Source organism: Cervus elaphus, chromosome 18 (genome assembly GCF_910594005.1).
Source record: "Cervus elaphus chromosome 18, mCerEla1.1, whole genome shotgun sequence".
Lineage (NCBI taxonomy): Eukaryota > Metazoa > Chordata > Mammalia > Artiodactyla > Cervidae > Cervus > Cervus elaphus.
Genome location: NC_057832.1, coordinates 103,371,455 through 103,386,305, shown reverse-complemented (window position 1 = coordinate 103,386,305; position 14,851 = coordinate 103,371,455). Strand labels below are relative to the sequence as shown.

At 39.3% G+C, this 14,851-nt stretch overlaps 1 protein-coding gene across 2 annotated transcripts in view; it reads right to left on the bottom strand.

Moving 5' to 3' along the window:
- The window catches only part of EXOC4 (exocyst complex component 4), an 811,527-nt gene that overhangs the window by 580,829 nt on the left and 215,847 nt on the right, over positions 1-14,851 (bottom strand). For both annotated transcript variants that reach the window (XM_043871686.1, XM_043871687.1), the window contains exons 8-9: positions 14,116-14,261; positions 8,654-8,742 (exon numbers count right to left, since the gene is read on the bottom strand). In XM_043871686.1, coding sequence (XP_043727621.1) covers positions 8,654-8,742; positions 14,116-14,261 — 235 coding nt within the window. The remainder of the gene's footprint in view (positions 1-8,653; positions 8,743-14,115; positions 14,262-14,851) is intronic.

The following is a 14,851-nucleotide window of genomic DNA, read 5'->3' as shown; positions in this document are numbered from 1 at the left end:
GAAGAAGAGTCTTCTCCTTCCCTTTAAACGTAAGACCTGAATTACACACATCACTTTACTCACCCTCAGCTGGCTGGATTATGTGTCCCTGGCTGGCTGCAAGGAAAGCTTAGACATGTTTATATTTGGAGGTAGCCATGTGTATAGCTAAAAATTAGGGGTTCTGTCAATAGAACAAATGCTGGGAGACAAACGCCAGTCTCTGTGACACACTCACAGTCCCTTTCTGGTTTTTTTACTTTAAAAGGCAAAACTCAAAACCTGGTTCTGTTCATCATTGTATCCTAGTGGCCTAGTGATGTGTCCAGTACAAATACACATGATAAATCCATTCCGATTCAATAAATCAACAGGAAATCCTAGAAAACACAGCAAGAAAAAGGAGAACAGCAGCTGACTTAAAGTTAGGTTCTGACACCCAGATGCAGGATGAGAGAGAGGAAGGTGCAAGTCAGAGAGGAGGGAGCCCGCCTAACTCCAAAGTTGTCCTCTCATGAAGTCCGTAAGGTACAGGACTAGTTCAGTAATCATTCACAGCTTCAGCAGGGGCATGGAGTTTCAATGAAATGGTGCAGGCCTAAAAAAAAGAATCCAGCTATTGCAGAAAACTCCAATCTAGTTTAGACTTCTAAACAGTAGCATTACACTGCAATGTATGATTGTGTCTCCGGAGACCTAGAGGGCTTTTTAAAAATTAATTATTATACTTCTACTCTTAATGAAATATATAATATATGTAAGAGTGTACTTGGCATTTGTATGGTTTTAAAAATAATAAGACTAGCACTAGCATTCCCATCATGGAGCTTAAGAAACGCAACACTCCTATTCTTTTCTAAGGCTCATGTGCTCCTCTCTTGGATCATATACTCCTCCATCTTCTCCAGAGGTGATCCCTTTCCTAAGTTTTATATTTATGCCCCTATTTTACCTTCTTTGCATTTTCATCACATAAGAAGACATATGCACAAAGAAGATACTATTCAGTTCTGACTGCTTCTGATCTTCATGTAGATGGCATTATGCCTATACACAGTCCTATGTGATTGCTTCTGAGATCCAACCAAACTAATGCAAAGCAGAGTTCATTCTTTTTCATTGCTATTTACTATCCCTTCACTTGCAACCATGGCTATACCATGATTTATTAATATATTTCCTTTCTTCAGACTATGGCATTTATTTCCAGTTTTCTGTTATTCAAACACTGCTACCATGAACATACTTGTCGATAAGTTTTGCCTTTCACATCTGAGTTCTCTGCCCACCAAAAATGTCTTTTCCTAAATGATATGAGGTTCAAATCCAACGTTGTTTTTTTTTTTTTTTTCCTTTACAGGTACTCAATTGTCTCACCACTCATTATTGATAAATCTGTCCTATCCCTCCAAACCTATAATATTCTCTCTCTCCCAATATCAAATTTTCCTTTGGGTAGGTGTCTACTTCTGAGAGTTGCCAGTTACCTCGGGTGCCCCAGAGAGGAAGGGGAAAGGAGCAGGTGGAGGCAGGGTCTAAGTCAGGGAGGGGCTGACCCCCAGCCTCGCTGAGTCAAACCATAGCCACTTTCATCTCTTTTCTATACTGAACTGTGAAACAAGACATAAACAGAAGACGGGCTCTATGATTGAAAATGAGATTAAAAGCACTAGATTATGAGTTCCATAGCACTTTCTAGCATTAAACATCGACTGCTTTATTTTCTAGATGTCATACTATGTGCAAGTGTACTTCAACTTCTGAATTTTTATATCAGATCACTTTCAATAAGGTAATCTCTATTAGTATTTCATTAGTATCACATTTTGAAAATATAATATTACCTTATGAATTGTGTCTTATTGAGGCAATGATAAACTTGTTATACAGCATTCCCATCAGTTCCTAATAACTGCCCTCACTACATACCATAAATGTTTGTGGTCTTCTCTATCTTCTAAAAGACCTCAAATCTGAATGAGCTGCATCATAAAAACTACTAGAGTTGTCAAAATGCAATTTCTTATGGTCCTAAAGAAAGTCTAAGAAAATAAGGAACAGCATCAAGCTGCTATCTTTACATTATTAAAAAATTAATGTGAACCAAATGATGAAAATTATGACAGAAGCTAACTTTCAAAATTCTATTGCATCATGTTAGAAGTTTTTGGTGTAGTTTCTTCATACTTGGGTTTAAAAAAAGAGTTTAACTGAAGCATAACATAAATAGACATGCATATGTATGACTTTTAAAACTCAAATATATATATATATCTCATTTAGCAGCATTTCCCCTTCTTTCCTATTTGTATGGATGAATCAATAAATGGGTAGGACAAAAGCTTTTTTAAAATAAGGTTATATGTCAACAACTAGTTCTGCATAATGACCAAGGATCCTTTGTCAAGAGTGAGTTTCTTAGACTTTATTAAATGAGGCTTTGCAATGGCCTCTTTGCACTCCCCTGTTCCATTTTCTCCATGGTTCAACTACCAGCGATTTGTCCACTATGTAGAAAGGATGGTGTATGAACTAGACTTACTCAGAAAATAAATACCTATATAAACTAAATCCACAAAAACAAAAAATTTTAAATAAAATATCTACATTTCATAGATTAAGGCTAAGAGTTGGTATACTCAATAACAGTCGTGGCATTTTATTTTCTACATGATTTGAAATAATGCATTTGTCTGCTCATGACCTGAGGAAAGTACATTTATTATAATACTACTTCTTAGGAACAGACAAAGAAATTAGAATTAGCACTTATAAAAATTTGATTATAATTTTATTATGAGACAAATCTTACATATAAGTAAGTTATAATCTGTCTTTTTAAAAAGAATATTAAATACCCCAAAGGAGGGGGAATCAATTTTCATACACTATTTTAGAACTTAAAACAGAAGCACTAACTCTAACAGATTAAGGTTATTTTGAAATAATTATACGCAATTTTAACCAAAAAAAGTACTTCTTTTTTAGGCATGTCACCTGTATATTGTTACTGAGTTATTAACAAAGTCATTAAGCAAAATTTTAATGACTACAAAAAATTTTCTTATCAGATTTCAGGATATAAAACTTTACAAGTTCTTATATTTAAGGCTGTGGAACAAAAGAGTGGTATGAGTATAAAATCACTGTGCCTCACTCACTTCAGCCAAAATGTCCCTGAAAATGTATGCATAAGTGAAATCTTGCTTTCAATGTTCCATTATAGAACAGCTTGCTACTTAGGAGACTCTTATTATAAATTCTCTGTGAAAAGGATAATCAACTCATGGTTAATCTATTTCAAATATTGCCTTACCTTAAGGCAAGGCACCTCCAAGCAGATTAATTACACACAATATTATTAAGTATTCACAACCCCAGTAACCAACAACCCATTAGAGAGAAAAACTCAGAAAATTCAGGTCAGGTCAGTGTAAGAGCCCACTTTTCCCTGATGCCACTACTTCTGTATTTACTATGTAAAGCAAATCCTCTTAGAGAAGTCAATTCTCAAGTGGTTGGAGCTTTACAGACTATTTCAATGTCAGGGCAATAGAAATGCTACTCATTAAACTAATGGGAATAAAACCAATACTCTTAAAGGTGATATGACTGAGAACAAATAGAAGCACTAAATAGCCCCAGGACAGAGAAGAAACTGGAATCGAAACTGAGCATACATTTCAACTTGGATCAGTGACAATTAATGTACTCTACCCACTCGTGAGTTCTAACATCTTTAAAAATGAACATAGACAAATCACAGAACTATAAGTCTGTTTCTTAAAACCCCCCACTAGGGTTTCTCAAATAAGTAAGCTTGAATCTACCTGTAAGATGTTGAGGATAGAGGCCTCCTCCTTCATCATGTATTTTCTAAGTGCCTAATTCAAGTCAAGCATTGTCCCAGGCCGTGGAACACACCACCAATGCTTGCATTCTGAGGGATGTGTAGAAAATTAACAAGTTAACCACTGATTGACCAGTGGAGTATTAATACATCTTTTGTTACCCAAATATTATTGACCAGAGTGTTTCAAAATTCACTTACATAACAAATCGCCAACCATAGGCATTAGTAGCTTCTGCAAAAAATCGCCAGTCAATAATGAAGATGTATATATTTTTTTAATGTATCATGAGGAAAATAAAAAACCTGCTGAGATTAAGAATGCTAGGATGTGAGAAGGGGAGACAGGATGCTGGAAGAGATCGGGAAACAATAATGAGATTTGGGCAGGAGACCCAGACTTGGAAGTCATCTGTATCGAGGCCGCAGGCAAAGCTTGGTTTTGGCTGAGCTCGTCTGGGGAAAGGCCACACGGAGAGCACAGGAGCGATTCCAGGGCCAAACCGTGAGACGCTCCACGGAGGCCTCGAGAAGACTCAGAAAGAACATGAGAAAGAGGAACGGAAAACAGCTGCTGAGAGAGGCAGTGAGATGAACACAGAAAAGCAAACACAAAATCTGCCAAGATGGAGGTCACTGGTGACCTTGAGGAGAGCCGACCCAGAGAAACAACGGGAGTGGAGGGGAGGAGAAAATGAGGGATAAAGAGGGGGGCAGCACCCTTCAGTCTGCAACAATCAATTATTTTACACACTATTTTAATTTCAATCAATTACAGCTATTCTAATATTTTCCAGAGTTTTAATATCTAATTTACCAGTCACCATACCCCCCTAAAAGAGTCAGAAATGGGAACAGCTCTATTTTTCAAATGAGAGGTCCGAGGCACAGGGGACTGATTAACCAAAGAGCTTATTTTGGTCATGGGCTGCAGTGAGTATTTTGACTTTCCTTTTTTTTTTTTTTTAAACCCTCATGAGATAATGTGTTCATCAGTTATCTTATTCTCCTGGAGAATCATGCACTAAACCTGAGATGCTATATTCAAGCTAAACATTCATTAAAATGAGTATCTTTCTAAGCGACCACATGGCTGCCTAAGCGGAACAATGAACCAGTCAGTGAAGAGGCTTGGAACAACAGGACGTCTGTGATTAACGGAGACACATACACAAGTTTGATTTCCACCTGTTACCCTGCACACTTGGAAATCGCACCCCCACCTCCTCAGCCCAATTGCCAACAGCAGACTATATAATGAACCATCTGTACCCTGACAGTTACAGCCAACTGAGATGGGTTGATGGTACCAAAGAAATCTCATTTTTTTATTCTTTTCTTCCCCCTTGTGGGTTGTTAGGTTGGGTAACATTTTTAATTGCATGATGAATTGGAAGTGTTGGCAGGAACTGAACTTTTTGTCAGATTTGAGCTTTTTAATGTTACTTTGATGGTCTGTCTTTTACCATGCTCCTACAACAGAAGGAAGAGCTGACCTCATGAACCAAACCACCGCAGCTATATGGTGTTAAGAGAAGTGACGAAAATCCCCTGCCAGTTTCTCATGATGTGACTGAAATATTCAGCTACACCTTTTCAGGGTAAGCTGAAATGTGGATCTCACTGTGGTCCTCGGACCAGTCAGATTAATAGAATAACTGAGAAAGAATGACCATTTTTAATGGAAAATTGGTATGACACCCCCCACCTTTTTTCCCTGAAATATTAAAAGCATTCTTCAGAGAAACTCGGGCTGCTAAATGAAACACTACCAAACTTGTACAATAATTGGTCAGGTGATATAGTCTCTCACCAAGCATGTGATGTGTCAGTTCAGTTCAATTATTTTTTAATGACTATTGTGAACATGATATGTTTGCTAGCTACTCTCTACCTGTAACCAGAGATAAATGCGCCTGCTTTGCTCAACACAGGTAAGTACAATAGACTGTTGCTTGAAAGTTCCATATTTCAATTAACTTGTTGAAAGACGGGAAGTTCCTAGTTAAGATTATGATGATTCTTTAATTAACCACCCTTGCAGAATGCAAGTCCTCTGTAATTTAACTGGATTTTAATGTTTTTCAATTATACACAGCAATGCTGTCATAGGCCAGACAGCTCAAAGGCAATATTTGTACTTAATAAAGCCATGTATAACTGCAAAGAACAAAAATGTATTTATGTATAGGCTCTGCTGCTGCTAAGTCACTTCAGTCGTGTCCGACTCTGTGCAACCCCATGGACTGCAGCCTACCAGGCTCCTCTGTCCATGGGAATCTCCAGGCAAGAGTACTGGAGTGGGGTGCCATTGCCTTCTCCATGTATAGGCTCTACTTCAGCCTAAACTTAAAAGCAAATGGAAACCTAGGAAGCTGATAATGGCTGTCAGTGGTCCCATCTCCTTTGGGCCTCCTAACTTCTGAGTGGTAAGCTGTCCATCCTACTTTAGACCTTGTCCATCCTACTTCGGAACGCTACCACCCATATTCCTCCTGTCAGTGAGTCAGTCAGTCTTTATCGAACATATACCATACCAGGCACTGTGCAAAGCACAGGAAATAAAGAAGCATTTCCCTCTCAGAGCTTACACTTCAGTGGCCGACTCAAAACAGTGAGCATCAATCCACACTCCAGTGCACAAAGTGATCAGAAAGGGAACACTAAATGTATGAGCACACAGCAGGGGGAATGAGCTCAGAGAGAGGTAGAAACTGTGTGTGTGTGGTTTTTTGGGTGGTGGGGAGGAGGTTAGTTAGGGAGAGGAGGGGCCAGCAGGGTAAATGATAAATTTAAGTAGGAAAGCTGAGTAGCATTTAGCCCAATGAGGAGACAAACAGAATGTATGTGAAAACTCTACAGTGACATAACTAGTAATAACAACATCTGAGGAGGAAGGCATTAGAGTTACTACACGCCAGGCACTTTTCTTAACACTGTTCACAGCTTTACTCACCTAACTTTCATAACAACCTCATGGGGTAGGCACTGCTATTTTTATCCCCATCTAGAGATAAGCAGAGGCATAGAGCTTCTGAAGCTAGGAAATCGGGAGCTAGGTTTGAAACGCAGGCAATATGGGCCCAGAATCCTCTACTCTTCATTGATTGGCTATTACTGTCTCTCAGGAGATCATGGACCACGACTGGGGAGGAGGGCAGAGAAAATCCCTCCACATGGCTAGAGCAGACTGCTTACTCACTGGGCTTACTATCTAACCAAAAAGAAGAATCTAGTGCATACTTATGTGTGCTCAGTCATGTCTGACTCTGCGACCTCAAGCACTGTGGCCCACCAGGCTCTTCTATCCATGGGATGTTCCAGGCAAGAATACCAAAGCGAGTTGCCAGTCTCTTCTCCAGGAGATCTTCCCAACCCAGAGATCATATACTAGAAGCCAGGTGAAAAGGAATTATATGGGTAAATTTTAAACTATTCCTTAAGCCAACTCTGAATTCACAAATGAACTCTGTGAGATGATTTGCTAGACCCCCTACCTGGCAGTTCAAGTATAATCAGTCCTACAAGAATGTGTGTTCCAAAACTATCATTGCCTTCCAAGCTTTGCAGTTCATCCTACATTGCTAGGAGGTCGCTGGCTGCAGCGACCTGGATCACATTCCTCCTTCACTCCTTGTCTGACCACACAGCGGGTCACTCCTTCACTTATTCCAAATCTAACTACTCTCCATACTCCTCCACTTCAAGACTCCAAGACACACACTTCATGTTTTCTAGAACATATAGCAACACTTTAGTACTAAATAAGATGCTGGTAAGCTAATGTCCTTTTCCTTATATCCTCAAACATATTTCTAGGTTTTTAATTCTAGAAATTAAATCTAAATCATTCCCTTCCCTCAACAAACAGCAATTTATGCCTACCACCTGCTTAGCTGTTAACCACTGACTGTCTGATATTGCTTGGTTTCTGGAGGGGCTTTTGTGTTTGTCTGTTGTAGGTGCACCATGGGGCACCTTAACTCCGCAACTAGGGATTGAACCTGCGTCTCCTGCATTGCAAGGCAGATTCCTAACCACTGGACCACCAGGGAAGTCCCTGATATTGATATTCCTCCCTTACTTTCACAACTGGATCTTCAGGCTCTATCTTTTATTTGTACCAGACAATTTCCACCCCTTTCAGTGCTTGCCTGTGCTGCATTTAGCAGGCCTCACGAACCTTTCTTGATTGATCACATTTACCATGATTAGCGTCCTTTTGATCACAGGGGAAAAAAATGTTATTGGCATGATTTTTTTTTATTTAATTAGATTTACTTATTTTCTTAAGTATTTTCTCCTTCAGATTTCAACTCTTTAGTAACCACACCTAAGTATCAAATATCCTGTGTATCAAAGCTATGTTCATCAGCACACGCTGTCTAAAGGCATCCTTCTTCCCTTTAAATAATGACAGAGGCAGCATCTGCCCTTTTCCAAATCTCAAGCATTCCTGTGATACTCCAGAAAGTACTGAAAACAATAATTAAAATAACCATGGCAGCCACAGAAGAGGGGCATTCCTCTCGACGGTGACTGGAATCATGTCCGTCATCTTTAAGCAAGAAGAAATTGCCCTCCTTCTCTTTTCACTTTGAGTTCGCACTTGAATGGTGGCAGGTCTATAAATCCTGCGGCCATACTAACAGTTTTAGCGGCTTGGTGGCAGATGGGAAATGACAGAAGAAACAGATTACCAAGTGTTTAAATCTTTGCTATTGTGAAAGAATCCTAAGAATGCAGACCTCAAATTCACATGCTATAGACACTTCAGATCTTCCTCCAGAAAACGAGTTTTTCCAGGGAGGGTCAGTTACCCACCTTGAAGTTCTCCGCTCCGACTGTACAGCTCCCTTCTCTGTTCTCGCAAGTAGGCGCTCATGCTGATGGCGTGGGAGGAGGATTCGAACCTGCAATGAAATGCAGCAAAAAACACACAGTGAGGGAGTACCCAAATAGGTTGTGTCCAGCATCCCCAAAGTATCCTACTCCATCCGTGGGATGCTCCGTAGTGTTCCACGACCAAGACGTCCTGATCCAGGGCAGGCTGCCATGGATCAAGATTTGTGAATGGTATTCCTGGTGAAATGCTCCTCCATGACAGTATTTGGGTCTTCTGCTCATTCTTGATTTCAACTGATACAACTTGATCTCTTGCAACTTTCTTTGGTCTTCAGATCACTCGCCATGATCCCTATACACAATCCACAAGAGCATCTCATAAAGTCATTCTGACTTTCCTCCTATGCCACCCAAAAGCCTTCAGTGGCTGCCAGCTGCCACCACAGAAATACTGGCTCCTCGGAGCCAAACTCTTGCCTTTCCAACTAGTGAGAGGATGAGCACAGTGGGCTGCCTGAAATGATGCTAAATAGCTACACCGAGAAACAAGACATCTGCGGTCTCTCCAGAACAGCCCTCAAAAACCATATACTTTCTAAGCAGCTGTCAGGATTCTCACCTGCCACCTGCCACATAAAATACTTCTAAAAATACCAAGCTACACAATGTCTGTTCACATCTCCCCAGGAACGGTTTCAGAGGCTAGAGACATGGTGGATGGGTTCGTGATCTAGAACATGTCTTAAAAAGCTAAAATGACAACAAAGTGAATAAAAACAGAAACAAATCATAGTCTTGAAAGTAACTTGCAGAGGGACTTCCCTGGTGGTCCAGTGGCTAAGACTCTGGGCTCCCAATGTAGGAGGTCTAGACTCAATCCCTGGTCAGGGAACTAAGATCCCGAATGCCACAGGGCACAGACAACAATAAATAAATAAAAAGGCACCAATTTCTTTAATTAGAAAGAAAAGGTAAAGGCATTGTTCATTCACTCACTCATTCTTTAAAAAATAAAAAAGAGTAACTTGCAGATAAGGAACAACAACAAACAGGAAAAATTATGATTATATCAAACAGTAAATCCTTCGATGTGCTAAGAAATCCCATTTCAAACCTAAGGCTTTCAAAGCCAGGATAACAGGCTGACAGGAGAAATCCTTCTAAGAATTATAGCCACTCAGGGGTAAACACAATGAATGAGCATCAGTGATAATGGGACAGGTTTCTGGTCACAACAAAGGAGCCCCAATATTTTCTTAATTATGCCTTCTTTATCCATTCCTTGACAAGGAAGATGAATACCAGGATGAATGTCAGTGTGAGGGAAACACTTGAGTTACTTGATCCTTCTCTGCACCCTGCCCAGAACTGAGGGCACGAGCAGCCAGAAGGAAGGCAAAGTGCGCAGTACTTCAAAAGTGCCACCTGCCAGCCAAGAGCTGACAAGAAACCACTGACCTCCAGAAAACACACTGACAGCTACTGATCAGAAACGGCAAGGAGGAAAAAAAAAAAACTCGAGCAAAGACTAGAAAGGCACACGGAATACCATAAGAGAAGACTTAAATACACCCAATTAACCTTGGCTAGGGGCAATTAAAGAGAGCAATAAAGTTCTTCATGGATGTGATAAGAACAGAGGACTTGCCAGAATCTGAATCCTTTATGACCTGGTGCATTTTTACTACTTGGGAATCCTCTTTGTGTTTGCAACAAGCCACAGATTGATACAATTTTACAGTAAAAAGAGACAAGAAGGATTAGCCAGTCTCACCTCATTTTACAGCCAAAGGCATTAAAGGCCACTCAGACAGGAGAACAGCCCTGACTCACATGACTCATTAATGGTGGAACCAAGACAAGAAGCAGGCAGATCTGTAAGAATGGCCTAATTCTGTGTGAGTGATGAGTTTTATTACTATGCAATAATAATAAAGGTGTAATGATTTCTTAAGTTCACTTACTTACTTTCAATAACTTACGTTTTCCAAAACCACAATTTCAAGATTGGTTAGGTGTCTAAAAATGCTCATATGGTCTTATGTTCAAAGTCAGGGGTGAGGGGTGACAGCATGAAATCCAAACACCCTGAAACTTGCTTTTGGCAACATGTGTAGACTGAAAATGGTCAGTTGGGCTTGAGGAGGGAAGAGGAGGATGAGGAGGGGTGGAGGAAGGAAGGCAGGGGAGAGAGGAAAGAAAAGGCCTAATGGTAGGCCTTAGGCAGTACTTGAGGCAGTCATAGCTGCCTCCATCAATCACCTTTCTCCCACTGTATCTTGCTTGCTGGCACAGCCTCAATTCTATCTGAGCATCTGTGTCCTCCCTCCCTCTTCACTCAGCAGGAAGATCAGGGGAAGGGGCCCCCTCTCCAGGTGGAGACCTATTACCAAAGATGAACTCTCACTGGTTTAAAGACAATCACCATGGTCTCCTTCCCCTTGCCAGTGACTGGTTCAGGAATGGGCCTCAGACCTAGTTTTCTTGAGGAAAACTTGCAGAGGGGCTTTGCCACTGGCAGAAAAGATTAACAAATGGATGACTAACCATTACTCATGAATTAAAAAGGATTTGAAATGGTAAAGCCATCTTGGAAGACAGTTCCATGGTATCTTACAAAGTTAAAACACAGTCCTACCATGTGATCCAGCAATCACGCTCCTGGGCATTTACCCAAATGAGTCAAATACTGACACTGACCCTGAAACCTGCAAATGAATGTTTATCACCACTGTATCCATAACTGCCAGAAGCTGGAAGCAACCAAGATCTCTCTCAGTAATTGAAAGGGAAAACTGTGGTACAGTCACAAAACTAGTATTATTTAGCAACACAAAAGATGCCACAAAAAGACATGAATGAACATTAAATGCGTATTACTAAGTGAAAGAGGTCAGTCTGAAAAGACTGGGTATCGTATGATTCTAACTGTAAGACATTCTAGAAAGAGCAAACTACAGAGATAGTTTAAAAGCAAAAAAAGATCAGTCATTTCTAGGGGTTTGGGAGTAAGGAAAAGAAGGAGGAATGAGTAAGTGAAAAACAGGATATTTAGGGCAGTGAAATTACTCTCTTAGATACTGTAATGGTAGATACATGACATCATGTATTTCTCCAAACCAGTGGAACTATATACAACACAGAGAGGGAACGCTAATATAAACAAAGGACTTTAATAATGATGTATCGACGTTGGTTCCTCAAGTGTAACTAATGTGCCACGCCTAAGCAAGATGTTAATCAGAGGAGAAACTGTGGAGCAGAGGAACATAAGGGAAATCTCTGTACATAAGGGAAATCAATTTTTCTGCAAATCTAAAATGGCTACAAAAAATTAAGCCTATTAATTAAAAAAAAAGATTTGTGGGGTGAATCACACACTTTCCTTGACACCACCATTTTTACTGGAGTGGGACTGAATGTGAAGAGAAAAGGAAAGGATGGAGTCCATGATGATACTGTATTGGTGAATTGAGGAATCCTCTATAGTCACTCTTATGTGTGAGGTAATAACCTTCTTACAAGTTAACCTATTCACTTGGGGTCCTATGTTACTTGCAGACTAAAGCATTTTAACTCATACTACAAACAATCTGTGAATAAAACTGTGTCGTGTTTTGTTTTTTTTTTTAAATAACAAATTCAACAAACAGAATGGATTTTACTACAGTATGGGCACAGGAAATCTCCTCTCCTCAAAACTACAAGATAAATGAACTGTTGAAACCTTCCTTAATGATTAAGAACTCTCCTGATAGAAAACAAATCTCAAAAGTGAATCAATAGAAGATACTGGACTTCCAAATATTCAAAAAGAAGGAATTGACAACACTGGGATGCATTTCTGTACTCACTTTACATGCTTAGATTTGCAGATATGATTTTTAAATATTTATTAATCCTCACAAGAACATAGGTTAACCAAGATTTAAATCCTGTTTCTACCACTTGCTAGTTATGTGAACTTATGTAAGTTCCTTAACCTCTTGTGTGTCAAGTTTTAAATTTTTTTTAAAAAACAAACTGAATTTTGGAATCAAGTTTATAGAAAAGATACAAAACAGTACAAAGAGTTTCTGTATACTTTTCACCCCAAACCCTCCCTAATGTTAATGTCTTACATAATTGCAATACATTTTGTTGCATCTAATAAATTAACATGGGTATGATACTGAACTACAGACTTCATTTGAATCTCACAAAAGTGTTCCACTAATAAACTTTCCCTGTTCCAGGATACCACACTGCATTTAGATCATGTGTAATTTTGACAAATAGACTTCAGTTTCCAATGAGCTTTTTCTTTACCATGTATGTTGTCCAATAACCCCCTCTGACTAGTGCTGAGCAGAGGAAGTCACTGACCATGAGAATGAACAATACCAGTAGTGCTTTGTAGCCTTTGTTTCCCAAAGCACTGCTAACTCAGGGGAAGGGCTGGCTTTGCTCCCAGGAAGGTTTAGCAATCTCCTGAGAAGCTTAAGAGCTGCTTTTGATTGGGAGTCCCTTCATGGCCTCCACCAATACCATGCACTCATGGTACCATCACAAGTACTTACTTGTCTGTCTTCTTTACTAAATTGTATGTGTCTAAGGGGTCAGTGCCTCATGTATTTTTCATGTGTAAAAGAGGATGAAAAATAGTACCCACACCCGTAAGATTTTTATAATGAATGAGTAAATGAGATAATCCATGAAAATGGCTTTATGCCTTGGCTAACACTTAGTAAGGACTCAGAAGTGTTAACTACTACTCTTGCTGCCCAAATTTGATATAATCTGAATTAAATTATGATTAATTTGAGACTCTCCTGAAAAATCCATTTACCACAGTGCCTGGTACATAGTAAGCACTTGAGTAATGGTAGCTGTTACTGCTATTACTATTAATGTTAATAATCATATTAACTGTTAGCTGTTAACAAACTGACACTAACTTATGACCAGCTGAGGAGGGCAGTTGGTCATAATAAGGAAAAAAGAATGTCCACGTTATTCTTTTATTAATTCAAGTAAAACCCAATACTACTTAGCTAGCTTTATAATTTTATTAACAAAGGTTGTTTCTTGGCACTTGGGGCCTTTGCAAAGGCTAAAATACTTCATTTCCTTTCATTCCATATAAAATTCCCCAGAAACAAGAAGGGAATTTCTCTTCATTTTATATAAGAATACCCAGAAATGAATTCCAGAGTTTTTTTTTTTGAAAGTTTTAGATAGTCCAGCAACCATAGTTCAAAATAGCCACTTCTCTTACAGAAGACGAAAATACACAAAATTGAATATATATATTCAGTATATGAGAGGAATATATATCGCTATCATAATTCTTTCAAATCAACTTTAACTGGGCGAAATAATGACTGTTAATAAAGTAGAGAACCATTCAGCTTGGATCTAACACATCTGAACATCTATCTTACCAGCAGGGAGATACTTACTTGAAAAGAGAATTTTTTGGCCTTTGAGGCTTCTTCTTGGCAAAAAAGGCTGCACAGTCGCGTCCACTGCTGGCATAACTGAGCTGAGCTGATGGTTCAGAGGCCGTACGTGTATTTTTCATATCCAAGTACTCAGTCAACAGCATCTGTACAAGCAGACAAACAGCTTAAAATTAACATGCACCTTTATGATATGCTATTAGGAAAAAGCAATTTTAAAACCGTGAAGACCTAATTCTAAAAACTCCTTGACTAAGAAGGATATTAACCTAGCTATTCATTATTTCTAGTAGTAGACCTAAGGAAAGATTCATTATGGCCAGAAAGTCATCGATTTGCTACCCATGCCTAAAACTGAGAAGAGGGTATAGTAGGCATTTGCACATGGGGGTAAATGGGAAGTTTTTATTGAGGGTATACTATGTGTCAGGCATGAAGTTGGGTGAGTCAAGCAATATAATCCTGCAGTTATAATTTAATCCTCATTATTCCAAATTATAGCAGCATCAGCAGTAATGCTGTAATGTTTACTGAGGGCTTACTATTTTGCAGGCAAGGGGCCAATCCATTTAGATGTGTTATTTCATTTAAAGAACAAAATCTTATCAGGGAGGTCAGTTCTCAGAACATAGACAAGGAAATGAACCAGCAATCTAAAACACCTGCCAACCAGGCCAGCGGAGGCCACAGTGGACTAAGTGGTCTTGACCTGCAAATCATTTCAAGGGCCACTATT